Source organism: Crocodylus porosus, unplaced genomic scaffold (genome assembly GCF_001723895.1).
Source record: "Crocodylus porosus isolate Cpor-Errol unplaced genomic scaffold, CroPor_comp1, whole genome shotgun sequence".
In the NCBI taxonomy this organism is placed as follows: domain Eukaryota; kingdom Metazoa; phylum Chordata; order Crocodylia; family Crocodylidae; genus Crocodylus; species Crocodylus porosus.
The window spans coordinates 6480437-6494615 of record NW_017728925.1 but is presented as its reverse complement, the minus strand read 5'-3'; the positions used below and the strand labels follow the sequence as shown (position 1 = coordinate 6494615).

The following is a 14179-nucleotide window of genomic DNA, read 5'->3' as shown; positions in this document are numbered from 1 at the left end:
CGGGGGCACTTCTTGACATTTTCAAGCTATTGAGTCCTTAATAACAGCTTTGATGAGACTTCCACCTGAGTAAGATTTGAAGGGAAACTCATTATGGCAGATTTCAAGTACTGGCTAAACGGAAATGGGGTTCAAATACATTTGGCAATAATATCCAGATAGCTAAGAGGGCCTAGAATACAACGTAATGTATGGGAAACACTATGCTGTCAATACAAAAATATTTCTTTTTTGGAAAATCAAGAAGTGGATGGTACCGGAGGCAGGAAGGAGATTCTACAAAGGTTTCACTTAAAAACCTTCAGCCTCCAGTCAGGTTCTCTCCCTAGTGTTATTTTACTTTTATACCAGTACAGCTCCACTGAAACCAGTGAAGCTTACCCATGTAAAAATGGTAGAGCATTGTGAAGTATCGTGCCTATGAATCAGTATATTTTTTTGCTACTGCACACAAAACACACTACAGACACATGTGCTTTCAAGCTGAATTTGCTCTGACAATTTAAGGAGAATAAAAGAATGGAAAGGCCCATACCCCCACTGCCCCCACTATACATACCCCTGTAGCCAACTGCAATCTAGCCTCACATTTGTATAGAAACCCTCACTGATTAATGACTGGTAAAATAGCAAACTAACGTGTTTAATGAATAAACTGTGAGGTATCTAATCACATAGCTGACACCTCTGCTCTGCAGCACAAATGGTTGCCCTGTCACCTGTTTATTTGATATCATATCGACACACAGAAGAGAGGCATCCAGGTTTCTCGGAGCCCAGTGGAAAGCCCGATTGCAGGGGTGGCCAAGCTGTGGCACGTGTGCCACAAGTAACACAGGCAGTCTCTGAGCACTGGTAGACTGAGAAGGGGACAGGTAGCACAGGGCAGATAGGACAGGGAGAAGAAATCAGAACAGCAGAACGGGCAGGGGACAGAGATCAGAATAGCACCTGGGCAGGGTGCAACGTTTACCTGGTGGCACGTCTGCCCCCCAAAAGTGGGCCACACTGCCCTATTGGATCTCTTGTAAAGTAACATGAGTATTTTACTTTGCTATTTCTGGATAGGCTCTGATTTTCCTTCTTAGAAATCCAAGTAAGTGGCATTGATTTCAATGGGAATTACTCATGCCGTGTGACAGGAGGACATGGCTACCAGAATTTTAGTGGTTATAGGAATTTACTGGGAAAATACAATCCAGCTGTGGATTCCTCAGCTACATATAGGTTTTTTCGGGGTGCCAGCACACACAGTAAAGCCCTGGTACAAATTATAAGTTGAAACAAACCACTTCTGCCTGTGCAGAAGCTGTCTGCACGCTGCCCACTGCTACCAATGCACAGGAAGATCTGTTACAATTTCTCTTCTCCGTTCTTCTCCATTGTTTGCTCGTAATCAGACCACATTTTGTGGGGGAAAAAAAAAAAAAGGAAAAAAACCAAAACAAACAACCCCCCCAACAACAAATAAAGACAGCTCCAGTGATCAGAAAAGATGATTCCTTTCTTACTGGCTATCTAACCATTTCTCTGACATCCTCCAGAAACCAGCCTGTCCCCAGGTTTCTATATTTAATACTCCTCTCCAAAAATCTCAATGGGCTTTTCGCAATAATGAGCACTGAGGCAGTGATTTTGTTGCAGCCATCACCAGAGTACTGGATTGCAAGAGGGTTAAAGGGAATTCAGGTTAACTGTTTCAGCCATCCCTAGAGCTCAGCCAGAATGAAAACTCCAGATCTGAACCCTCTGAACTTTGGATCTGGATGTGAACTGAGATCTGAACTTTGCAGGCAAGTCCCCTCCCCTTGCTAGTTATTCCTTGGGGGGTAAAGAGCTCGGCGTTCTTAAACTCAGCTGAAGTGAATGAATTTTGCCTGGTTTCCCCAAAACCTCTAAGGAAGAAGAGGTTACTTGGACCTTAGCCCTGTCCTTTTGAAATGTTCACTGAGCTCAGCAAATCTGAGCCGAGAGCTGGGATTCAAATTCAACTTGAGAGCAGACAGGTTTGGCATTGTTACGTGTTTCTTAACACAAGGTTTGCACTGCTCTAGTTATTCCTTCCCTCCTGTAAGAGCACCCGATGCTGACTAGGCAAGGGCTATCCGTTAAAGCTGTCTCTCCTCTCAGCGTAAGGAAAGTGTTCCCTCTCACCAACATGAAGGAGGTATGAAAAATTAATTTTCTCCAGGTGTGGCACCGATGAAAGGAAATGATACTGCCTGCAGATAGCAGAGCTTTGTTAGGGGGAAGAAAGAAAAGGAAGATCAAGGTCAGAGGCGGCAGGAGGTGTGCAACTTCCTTCGCAATAAGCTTTATATGAAACGGGTCACTTCATTCAATACCAGAAATGTTCCAAAACATGAGTAAAGGATAACTGAGCTGGGATTTATGGAAAGGTAATGGGGCTGTCATATCAGGTGGTAAAGAGCTCCTGTCTTACAGAGTGAAACAAACAGGCAGAAGAGAAAAAGCTCCAGCTGAGAGAGGCTTCAAAGTGATGGTCTGTGTCCGCATGTGTGTAGAAATGTATCCTGACGCCCCTTCCACAGATGCTGAGATGAGTGAGCACAAGGAGACCTCCATTTCCTGCTTAGGGAGTACAAGACCTGGGTCTTACCGGGGACAGACAGAAAGCTAGTCTCACACACACCCTTACAGTTTGGTTAAAAACTAGAATCAAACTGAAAATAAAAGATCCTGCGCTAGGTACCCAAGTGTGTCCATGACATTGTACTGTCAGCTCAGATATCTATATTGCCTCCATAGCTGTAGCATCCAAGCCATTATAGCATGTCTCCACACATCGATGAAGCAGAAAAGTGCTACCATGCCATTTTACCTAAATGCCAGCTAAAATTGTTATTAATAATACCCTAACCACCAAGCAATATGCTGGTTTGAAATGGGACTTCCCATTCCACCACTCTTGTACAGCTGGCCTGCTCAAAGGGAGCCTGACTCTGAAGTCTGGAGACCCATAGCTCATGAAAACAACCTTCCTATCTAAGGTCCAGTTAAGAGGACTGTCAGCGAGAGGTCTGTACTGTATTCAAAACAAAAGTACAGAGGAACAGGACTCCAAATTCACAGGTTTTTAAATATTTTTTTTCACATTTCATTATGAACTCAAAATTGGGCCCATTTCTGTGGGAACTTGTGCTAAGGTATGCATATTTTGCAGGCAAGCCAGTCCCATTTTCCAGTGAGAAGGGGCCAGTTTTCAGGAAAAGATGCTTTCACAGCAAAACCATGGGAAAAGTCATAATTTCCCAGGTTTCCAATATGCGAATAGTACTTCTACTTTAAGCGCCAGTAATTGTTGCAAATTAACACTCTAGTTTAGGAATGTATTTAAGCAGATGCTTAACTTTCAGCACTTGAGTAGTTCCAATGATATCCATGGAGTTTTGTTTTTAATGATAAATTGTTAATTAAGCTGAATTTGTGTGAGCAGAGAGACAATTTGCATTCTCCGAGTTGCAGAATTGGACTATCAAAGGGCAGTTTCCTACAATTACTAGATTGTTTAGAAGACTATAATGATGCACTCTTCCTTGATATCAGACAAAGTAATTAGATCATCTCTTCTAAATTAGCATGCATTTTTCTCAGCAGGTTAATTCCTTTTATCTGGTACTCATTTTCCAAAGAGCTTCATGGCATTCCTGGGGAACAGTGAATAATTTCTAAGGAGTTATTTATTCAAGAGATGTTGCTCCTTTTCTGTTTATACAATGCCTGTGAACACACCATGGATTCTCTGAAGTTATCAGGGAAAAGCAAGATTTGTGATTTGCGATGGAATATTGGACCAAAATTTGGACTTATTAAAATTGCTTTTTAAAATGTTGTTTAACACCATGTTCGGCTGGAAGTGGTCATGAAAGTTGCAAGGTGATGTTTATAAACCCTCATTACAAGAGCATAACTCTTCACTTATGGTGAAATTCTCCCTTACTTTCTACAGATCAGTGCAAGGCACGTGGACCATGCATGTCCCCTTGAAGACTACAAGCATTTGTGCTAATAAAATGTGATTGAGAAAAGTGAATATAAAGAAAGGAATGAGACCGTGGCTAAAATAAATTCATTAATAAATCTAAAGATGCATCTGCACTCTTGCTTTTCAGCATTCCTTCAACTCTACATGCTTGTATAAATGCCCCTGCTAGAGCACTGAAAATAAACTCTACCACACATTTCTTTCAAAATGTATTATCCCAAGTGAATGTCATCACATTTTTCTCAGAGCCTTCTATTGGGGTATCTCTAGAACCTCAAAAAGGCCAGAGGTGCAGAAGTAAGCAAATTATCTCAATGCTTTGCATCTGCTGACCTAGGTGGCAAGTCTGAAGATGTAAATCTGTTCCATGGGTTTGTGGCATAATTCCATATGTAAGCTACAAGTGTGGCCTCCGTTGGTGATATTCTGATCATTTAAGTATGTAAGAAACTCATCTTAACATGAAACATAACATCGTAAAGAGAGAACTCTATTTTTTCCAAACCATTTTGTCTACTCCTCCATCTAGTTGTACTTACATGTCCACAAATCTCCTGTTGAGGTTTGAGATGATGAATGGAGAGCCGGTCGGGAAAGGAGGGTCCCGGATCACCTTATATTGGATGGGTTTGCAGTCTGCACACAATAGGCTCTGAGGGATGGAGCTCAGCATAGCCGCATCAATCTCTAGATGCTCATCCAAAGTGTAGATCTGGATGCCATGCACTTCCTCACCCACCTGCCTGGCATCCAACTTGATAGTCAGGGGTATGTCACAGAAGACATTTTGAGGCCCCAGAGAGATGTTCTTCCCACTGGTGGTGAGCAGCTTGATGTCATTCACTGCTCCGCTCGAGTCCCAGTCTGAGGAGACAAATGTCACCCAGATAGTGAGGGACTCTGGAATCAGAGGATAGTGAAACTCCAGCTGCAGGTAGCAGCCCTGAGGCTCAGGACAGGCTGGTGGCACTGTGTGCTGACTGACTGCCGAGTTGGGACTCCAAGTCCGGACACTGGATTTACAAGGTTGCTCTACGTCAGGATGACCTGAAAGAAAAGAATAGCAAAGAAAAAAAGATAGAGAGAAGGGAAGTTAGAGAACATGGGCCAGCACTGACTACAGGACAAACTGTGAATTCAGATGGCAGGGAGAAAAGATACCGGGATGGAGGGAAAGTTGAGAGAGAAGGACCTAGGACTGCACACTGTATTTCTGAAGGAGCTGAAAATAGTCTGCTCAACCTGGCAGTGCAGGATTGTTTCCTACTGCGCAAACAAGCCAGGTTCATCAGTGTATTTTGGCCACGTGAAAGAGCCATAAACCCAGTCGAAAGGGCCAGCTGAACCAGGTTTTTGGTACCCTTGCATCAACAGAGCAGCACAAAGCAGCTGAAGCATGCCAAATAAGCTGGCCTCATATTTTTTCATTTCTGTTGCTTCATCCAATTGCAACTGAAAGAGCTTCTATCCCTTTCCCTTGGGTAGCTATTTGACAGTAGACTCAAACTGCCTGATAGCTAGTCGCAGCTCTCCTTACTTTAATCTCACCCCATTACTTCTAGTCCTGTTCTCTCGCTCAGAAAGATTTCCTTCCTCTGTGTAGAAACTAAGGAAAGAAGAAAGAACATCGGATGTTTCTGAAAGGCAGATTCATCATGCGGTAGTTAGGGTGCCATATACAATAGGGCTCTTTGGGTGAAAATCATTCCTGTGCAGAGGGCCCATACAAGGTTAATGCCATCTTGTGTAAGCCCTATTTTTTGGACACAAGTAGAGTACAGACCTTGTGCTGGCTCTATGGACTCATTGTGATGAAACAACTAGGACTTGTATTTTTAAATTTCTCACGATTGGCTTTGTTCAGCTACACAGGAGGTATTACTAAAAGCTAATGAAAACCACAATGCTTGCTGGGCTCCCAAATACTATGGTAACATTACAATCTGGCATAAAGTCATGTACTGAAAGATCCAGAGAGGTCAGATGGGTGGAACAGTCGGTAACAGAATCCAGTGCTAGCTATAAATTCCCTCTTCCTTCCCAAATAACCACATGGAAAGGGAGCAAGCAGGACAGGGAAAAGACAAAGCCGAGGAAAGGAGGAAGGGAAAGAAAAGAAAAGAAAAGAAAAGAAAAGAAAAGAAGTGAAGGAACAGAGAGAGAGGGAGCAAGAGCGTACAGCCAGATGTAGCAGAGAAAGGAAGCAAGGTAAACAAAGCATTGGGCAAACACGAGCAAGGGAAGAAATGAATCCTAATTTAAAGACAAAAGGCTATGCATGAAGTCTATTTTCATTGCCTGCAGGCTACTGAAGTGTTAAAACTGTGCTTTATTTTCCTGAAGATGGGCAATTTTAGGACTCTTCTGGACACGCAGGGGGAGCCTGGTTACAGAATGCTTTGCCTGCATCTAGTACAGTCCTTTTGGAGGTCCAAAACATAGCACCCTTCGCCTCTTTACCCTTCACATGATTGTATGTATCCTTTTGCTCTTTCATACATACTACTACATAGCAAGAATGCCACAAAACTCAGGCAGTGACAGAGACATAAGCTCAAACAGCAGTGACATCTTTTGAAGGAAGTCAGGGCCCTGTTTCACACGCTGTACTTTTTTTTTTCCCCTGGGAGATTTACAAGTATTCAATGTTTAATCAATCTGAGTAGCCAATGCACCATCCAGCTTACATTATCTCACAACAGTAGTTGCTGTGTGTGCCTGCAGGTGGCCAGGCCCTACAGTTACTTTGTCATGGACATGCATACAGCTCCCAACAGCAGCACAAAGATGGATTTTTTAACCCTCAACTCTCAAGGCAATTTAGAAAGACTGGTAAGCATTACACTTGCCATCTGGTTAAAGGAGAAACAGGGGTGCTGGAGGGCAACTCACTTTGCCCACAGTGGGATTTGAGAGTGTTTGGCTCCTCTGAAAAGCAGGTTCAATTTGGCCCCTCTTTCAAAAATACTGGTCTAATGCCACCACGTTTGCAAGGTCAGCATCAGAAGCAGTGTTTCCGGTTTCAAAACCCAGAGCCCCTTTTACTGGATGACACTTTCTCCCATTCACTCTCCCTCCTTCCTTCCCCCTAGTTTTTAAATCCCCTATAATGCTGCCACACACACTCCTTTTTGAACAAAAGAGGCACATCCTGAAAAAGGATGCAAGTTGCGCTTGTATGGACTGCCAGCTCTACGTCTATTTAACACTTAAGTTGTCAGTGGCCTTCAGCGGTGCAGAGACTTTGTGCTGGTCCTTTGCACACGGCTGGGTTTCATTCAAACTGCAGGGCATTTAATACAGTACATTAATCCCTATTAAGTAACAGTAGTTCTGATGGACAACATTGTATACTTGACTATAGCCTTGCGTAGTTTGAAAGCTTAAGCCAAAATATCACTGTTAAAGCTCTAAAAAATCCCTTTCTGATTATGGGCAGTCACTGTTCAATGGGCTTAGATAAGGAATTTGCATGTCATTAGAGAAGAGGAGCAGAACTGTATTCCACATGCCTTCCAAATTTTAGAGTGGGGTAAATGCTGTAAAAGGAAAAAAATATATATTTGTTTGCACGGTAAGCGCATTTGCTTCAGGTGTGTTTGTGTTCAGCTCCTGCAAATACTCTGGAACATGACAAGACTGGCAGGAAGTATCAAAGAAACATCCGATTCTACTCAAGCGTCGCAGAAAGCACACAAAGAGCGAATTTCAGATTTGCTTGTATGAATAACGATGACAAGTCCTGACTGTAAATTATGCTTTTTTTACCCAGGGCAAAGGAACCTCCTATGTAACTTCTGTATCCAATCGAGACGACTCCAATTTCAAATATGGAACAGGCTACTCTTGAGCCAAGTATTAGCCACTGCCAGAGCATAAACTAGTGGTCTGATAAGTCCATGGAATAAAGGCAAAACTATAGTTAGAGCAGGGGTGGATCCAGAGGGGATACGATGGCACGGTCACGTTCTCTTTTAGTCATGCCACCTGTGAGCTGTCCATCCAGGTCTGGCTGAAACTGCTGATTACATGTATCTCGAGCCTGGAGGGTATGCACTACCACCACTGCTCATCCCCTGCCCCCCTTGCTGCTCAACTGAGTGGGAAGGAAGAGGCAGGGGAAGGGCAAACGGCAGCAACGTTCACTCCCTGGACTCAGGAGCCACTTGGAAGTGGGAGTCCAGCCAGACCCCTCCTTGATTAGCTGATGCAAAGCTCTAGCAGGACCCTATGCCGACTGGGCAGTGAGCTCACTGCACATGCATGGCACAGCCAAAAGTTGGGGAGCTGCACCAGGTGTCTCCTGTTCTTGTATCGGCTGCTGGGTTAGTCAATACAGCGCAGGAAGCCACAACACACACGCACGATGGGCTTGAGTCCACACAGTATAGTTAGCTATAGCTATTACTCAGGTTTGAGCATTAACCTCCCTGTCACAAATACCTCTGACTCAAGTTTTGAAGTACTTTTGTTTATTCACCTGGAGTTGAGAGTAACAGCCCAGGCTGGAACTGCCCACTCTGTAGTGAGGATGTAAGCTAAATCATTAAAGCATGGATAGTCCACCAATGCCACCTCACAACTGTCCCAAAATAAAAAGCTTCTCCCACAGCTAATAAACTGACTGGAGTGCCTCAGTGTAAAGGACCAAGGCATACTACCCTTATATACACGGTGAGTGAAGAAACAGTGAGGATGCAACAACAGAAGCAGGGCTCTGCAGAACAGGTATTCACATCCAGCCTAGGTTAACCCTGGTTCTTTGACTTGGCTGTCACCTGGGTTAGCTGTGCAGTGTAGGTGTAGCTAAGAGCTCCTGCGGTTTAAAAATGCACCCATTCAATTAGTAGAAGGCTTTGAGGCAGGTGAGAGGTGTAGCTGCCTGGTAAGAAGCTGGATGAGGACTTTGACTATTTTCCACAAGTGTTATCTCAAATGTTAATGTTAGCTCATTTTGGCTATGCTTGTGGCTCTTTTGTGTTTGCTTTCTATGAATGTTCAAGGAATGGAGATTTACTCAAATGCTTGTGAACGTGAACTTTAATAACATTGCATTCAGGGGGTCTTACAGACAGGCAATTTAAAAAGCCAGACAATGACCTAACTGGACTATTTGTAACTAGGACTAAGTACACAAACACAGTTCCTGAATGTTAGAATGGCAGAGAATTACAGAGCAAAAACACCACACATGTGGTATATCTTATATATGCTTGGGGAGAGAAATTATTAACATAGTAGCTGGACTGTGTTCCCAAAACCCTTTACTAGAGCTAGAGCACAGCAGCAATTGAATGAGACAGATAAGGATCTGACTGCATCCTTCATAGTTAAGAATATGCAGGCACACTCACTGTGAGAAAAGGAAATTAAATGTAAACTCTGCAGCCGGCTAATAAATCTTACAGTAGCCTAGTTTTTCTAGGAATAATGCCTATGGCAAGGCCTGTGAGATCTAGAAGGAAAAGGTTTCAAATTAGAGCTTGCTGGAGAAATTTTCATGGAATTACATATTTCACTGGAATATGTCATTCCATCAAACTTACAAGGCTTTGCAAAAATTAGATACATTTTGCCAGAATTTTATCTTAAAGGAAAACTGGGAAGATGTTTTTAGCAACGTTGAAATGCCCTGTTTTGACACTCTTTGGAACACAATATTGTGACTTTTCATTTTGAAAAGACTCTTCATTTTGATTTCTTTTAAAAAATATTTTGCTATATAGTATGCTATAATGCAGTGTTTAAAAAGGACACATACCATGCATTGAATAAATTAAAATATATTGGTCAACTTAAAAAGGTTTTGATTTGTTGTTGTTGTTGTTAGAATAATCCTTAGATGAGAACTTAAACATGCTGATTTCATTCTGATTCAAACTGAAGGCAGATATAAAAAACTTTTGTTAAATTAAATTTTAATTCTTTATTCACTTCTTTTTCAAGTGACCCCAAATGCTCTATACTTGTTTTTCTGCTCCAGCTCCCTAAGACATTTCCTTAAGAGAGTGATTTCTTTATGCCTTCTTTTGCATTATAATAGTTACACTAAACCTACCATAGAATAGAAACAGTAGCATATGGCATGGTACACACATACATATATAGAAGAGATCTAATAAAAGAGGACAGCATCTTAGAATAAATTCTCCAGCCCATCCCCCTCATTCTCCTTTCAAAATGCTCTAGAGAAAAGCAATAAGGAGGAGTTGCAAAAGTACCCTGAGGAATAGGTGCAATAATAACTTTTAAGTCAATCCATTAATTTATCTGGGGCCTAATCTTTTAGAATTACTCACAATCAGGGATCTGGGTTTTCCATTTCCCATGGAAAAATGGAAAAAACGGCAGAATTTTCACTTCTGCCGTAGAAAAATGTGGATTTTTCATTTTAATAGAGAAACTTGTAGATTTTGCTCTTTTGCATGGAGCTCTGTGCAGACTGGCAGAGATCCAGCATGCAAGGGGCTAAGGAGAGTGGGAGAGGGGGTGGTCAGGCAGAGGGTAGGTACATGCACACGGCTGCCAGGCACCCTGGAGAGCAGTTCCCACAAGTAAGTGGGGGTGGGATTGAGGCCCCCATAGGGAGGGAGGGAGGGAGGCCGGCAGGGCTGGGGCTGCTGCCCAGCTGCAAAGTGCATGGGGCTTGGGGCCCAGGGCTGGAATGCCCAGTGGGCAGCAGAATGGCGCTGTGGGTAGGGGGAGGCTCCCTGCTCCTGCATGCACTCCCAAGGGGGTAGGGGGAACCCGTGCCCCCCAGGTTTGTGTGCAGGGCAGGGGCAGGGGCAGGGGCAGGCTGCCCACTGCAGGCTTAGGCTCCTTGCCCTGCTGCCCTCCCCCTGGGGCCTCCACAGCCTGGTGGGCAGAGTGGAGCCAGGCAGGGAAGCTCCTTGCAATCTCTGCAAGCCCTGCACTGCCCTGGCAACACACCCCCTGCCTGCCTGGCAGCTGTGGGGGTGGAAGTGCAGGGCTGTGCCCCCGCTGCTCTGGGGTGGGTGGGGGGGGGGTGTCACCAGGGCAGTGAAGAGCAACAGTGCCAGTGAGCTTCCCCACTCAGCCCCCCTGCATATTATCTAGCAGGCCACATGCTGGCTTACAAACCAGTTCAGCCTAGCCAGGTTAGACTAACCTGCAAAAATTTGAATCAATTCATACTCAGGCTTTTTGAATGTCTGTCCCTAGCCCTAAGTACAGCCATGGCCTGAGGGGAATGGTTACCAGGCCATGGTGGTGGGACAGAGCTAGAGCCCAGTGCATGAACAGCTGGTGAAAGAAGAAGGTGAGGGCAGTGTAGCCTCCCTGTCTGTTACTCCTCACATTGCTGGTGGTGTGGCTGTTGCAGGGGTTCTGGCAGTGGTGGCAGTCATGAGTCTCACCATTCTTCTTTAGTCTCCCACTCTGGGTCCTGCCCACTGGGCTGCGGAAGTGACTCTTCCCTATGCCAGTCTGGCCAGGATGCAGCCCCATGCCCATTTTGGGTGCAAAAATCTGGGGGGCACATGCCCCCAGTGTGTCACCTATGGCCCCCACCTTTCTGGCCTATAAACTTGCCTATGGCGAGCTGTGGGACCTGCTCTCCTCGCTGCCTGGCTGCCATGTACATATGCATGTGACACTCCCAGCCTGATCATCCTTCTCCCACTCCCCTCAGTCGTAGGCTGTCTCTTGCAGGCTGGAACTCTGCCAGCCTGCAAAAGGAAACCTGCAGTTTCCCATTTTTAATCTTTTAAAAGAAAAAATCCATGATTTTCTGCCTTTTTCCATGATTGTTCATGAATGTGGCAGAGTACATGGAGTGCCTGACAGCTTGCAAGGCTGCTGGCAGGTGTGGGTCAGGGCTAATGTGGAGTTGGTTGACCCAGGAAGCGGGCAGATGGATAGAAGGAGTCATCTGACTTAGGAGGATGGCTGGGCTTAGAACTAGTATAAATCCAGGGGCTGAGAGAAGCCCAACAGAAAGATCCTGGAGGTTGCAGAGAGAACATCATCTCAACAGAAGGACTACAGCTCTGGAGCCCCAGCACAGAGAGGACAGCTGAAGCAGTCTGGAGATTTGGATGGGAACTAAGGGGCTGGAGGAGCTTCCTAGGGACCAAGGCTGGGGTCTGGGTGAGCCCAAAGTGAGGGCCTCAGAGCCCAAGACCTATTGTGAGGCTGGGGGGAGCCCAGATTGAGGGGCTCAGCACAGAAGATTGATTGTGGGGTCCAGGTGAAGTCCAGAGACAAGGGCCCAGTGTATAAAACCTATCATGGGGTTCAGGTCAGCTCAGAGATAGGGGCTGAGAGCTTAAGAGACCTGCTGAGTAGCCTGAGAGTGGGCCCATCAGGGAGTGTTGGCTGGTAGGCTGGACAACCGACCCCAGTAGAATCACGCTGGCCTGCTAGTAGGGCCAGGGTCCAGAGAAGGGCTGAAGGCAGGAGGTGGACACAGCGGGAGAGGGGCCTGGAGATCTCAACTTGCCCAAGGTGGGGCCAGGGCTAGGAGAAGCCACAGCCAGAGCAAAAAGGGAAATCTGGGGGGCCACCAGGGGCTTTGGGCCACCACTGGGGATACTGCCTGTAGTAGTAACAGTTATTAAAGAACAATGTCATTCACAGGAAGTGGTCAGTGGACCATTTTGGGTCAGGAGTTACTGGTTACAATAAAGGCTTAATGAGAATAAGGAATCTTCCTGCTTCTTCCTAAAATCCAGAATAATACAGTGCCCTGCTATATTCTTGCAATCCACTTTTGAGTCATGACCCACAGGTTGAGAAACACTAATATAGAATATCTTGTTGATCAGATGTAGAGTATCTTGTTCTCATTGCCTTCACTGCTGGCATTCATGGAGTACATTAGTACTTAGTGGCCAAGTCAACACATATGCTTAATTGTGGAGTAAACTAATTAACTGTGGAGAAAAGCCTAACTGTTTACACATGTGATGCTATTAGGCTGCAGTAAACTAATTAATGCCACTGTAAGATACTACTGTCGGGGACTAGCAGGGTCCCCGCTATCTTATGGTGAGATAATTAACTGCAATTAAATGCACATGTCGGTGCTGACTGCAGGCACAAATTATGCCTTGTCAGCGCAGCCAGCAGGCACCTGGCTGCACATTTTTAGCACCCTCTTGCCCTAGCCAGCCTCTCCACTACCTGATGCTGCCACCCAGAGCCTGGGGCTGACCCCCTATGTCCCCAGCCTTGTCGTAAACTGCTGTACCCTGGCTCAAATTGCTGCTTTCCTGGGTGCCCCCAGGGCTAGTTTACTCCGGCTCAAACTGCCTTGGAGTGTATTGCACCCAGTAATAGCAAAAGTAACAGAATCCTGATAAATTAAATGAACAGTTTCCTGGAACATCCTGTTCTTGAAATGTATGTTCGTCTCCCATTGACTTACATGGGAGCTGTACAGGCATGTGTCAGCAGAGGCTTCAGTCAATGGGTTACTTTGAAGATGAAGTTGCTCCTATACATTTCCTGGAGCTTTATTTTGCATCGTACTACTTGTGGAGATAATCAGTTTTATCTGACTCTGTCCTTTTCTGTTCTCCTCCTTTACTACCACTATACCACCATTTTGCTTCTATAGCAAAAACGTCCTCTCCTCCATCCTGTCTACTCACCTTCTGCTTCTCTTGGACTCCAGTGCCCTGATGGGTCACATGGCATTGGTGAGGAGGCACTGAAGGCATATTGCACCAGGACTCTTCCTTCCACACATAGATCGCATGCTGATCCCACTTCTCTAGGAGGCCAGGAAAACAGGAAAACACACCAACTTAGTAACAGTTGAATAAGCAGCTCATTCAACTATGCTAAAAGCAACAAGACTAAATTTCACTTAACCTTCTTTCCTTGAGGCACTGGCAAAGAACACTTTCTGGCCTTCTGAAGGTTCAGTATAATGGCCTATGAAGTCTATATCCATGTAATGATCATGTGGGATATACAGGTTTCTCTTGCCAACCAGGTTTTGCCAACCACGGTTTTGAGTATCCACGGTTAATATTCCGTACACCATTATGGTTAACACGGTATACAATTTTGAGTAACCACAGTTTTTGGTGGCCATGCATCAGCCTGCCACCTGCCATTTCAAATCACCCGTGCTCTTGCTAGCCACCCGTGACACTCCCATCTCCACATGCACGCTCAGTCTTGTGCTGTGCTTCACACCATTAA

The 14179-nt window shown here is 45.0% G+C and overlaps 1 protein-coding gene across 1 annotated transcript in view; it reads right to left on the bottom strand.

Annotated features, from left to right (window-relative positions):
• PAPPA (pappalysin 1) overlaps window positions 1-14179 on the bottom strand; it is a 220807-nt gene that overhangs the window by 114423 nt on the left and 92205 nt on the right. Inside the window, exon 7 of the mRNA XM_019540642.1 lies at window positions 4546-5053. Coding sequence (XP_019396187.1) covers window positions 4546-5053 — 508 coding nt within the window. The remainder of the gene's footprint in view (window positions 1-4545; window positions 5054-14179) is intronic.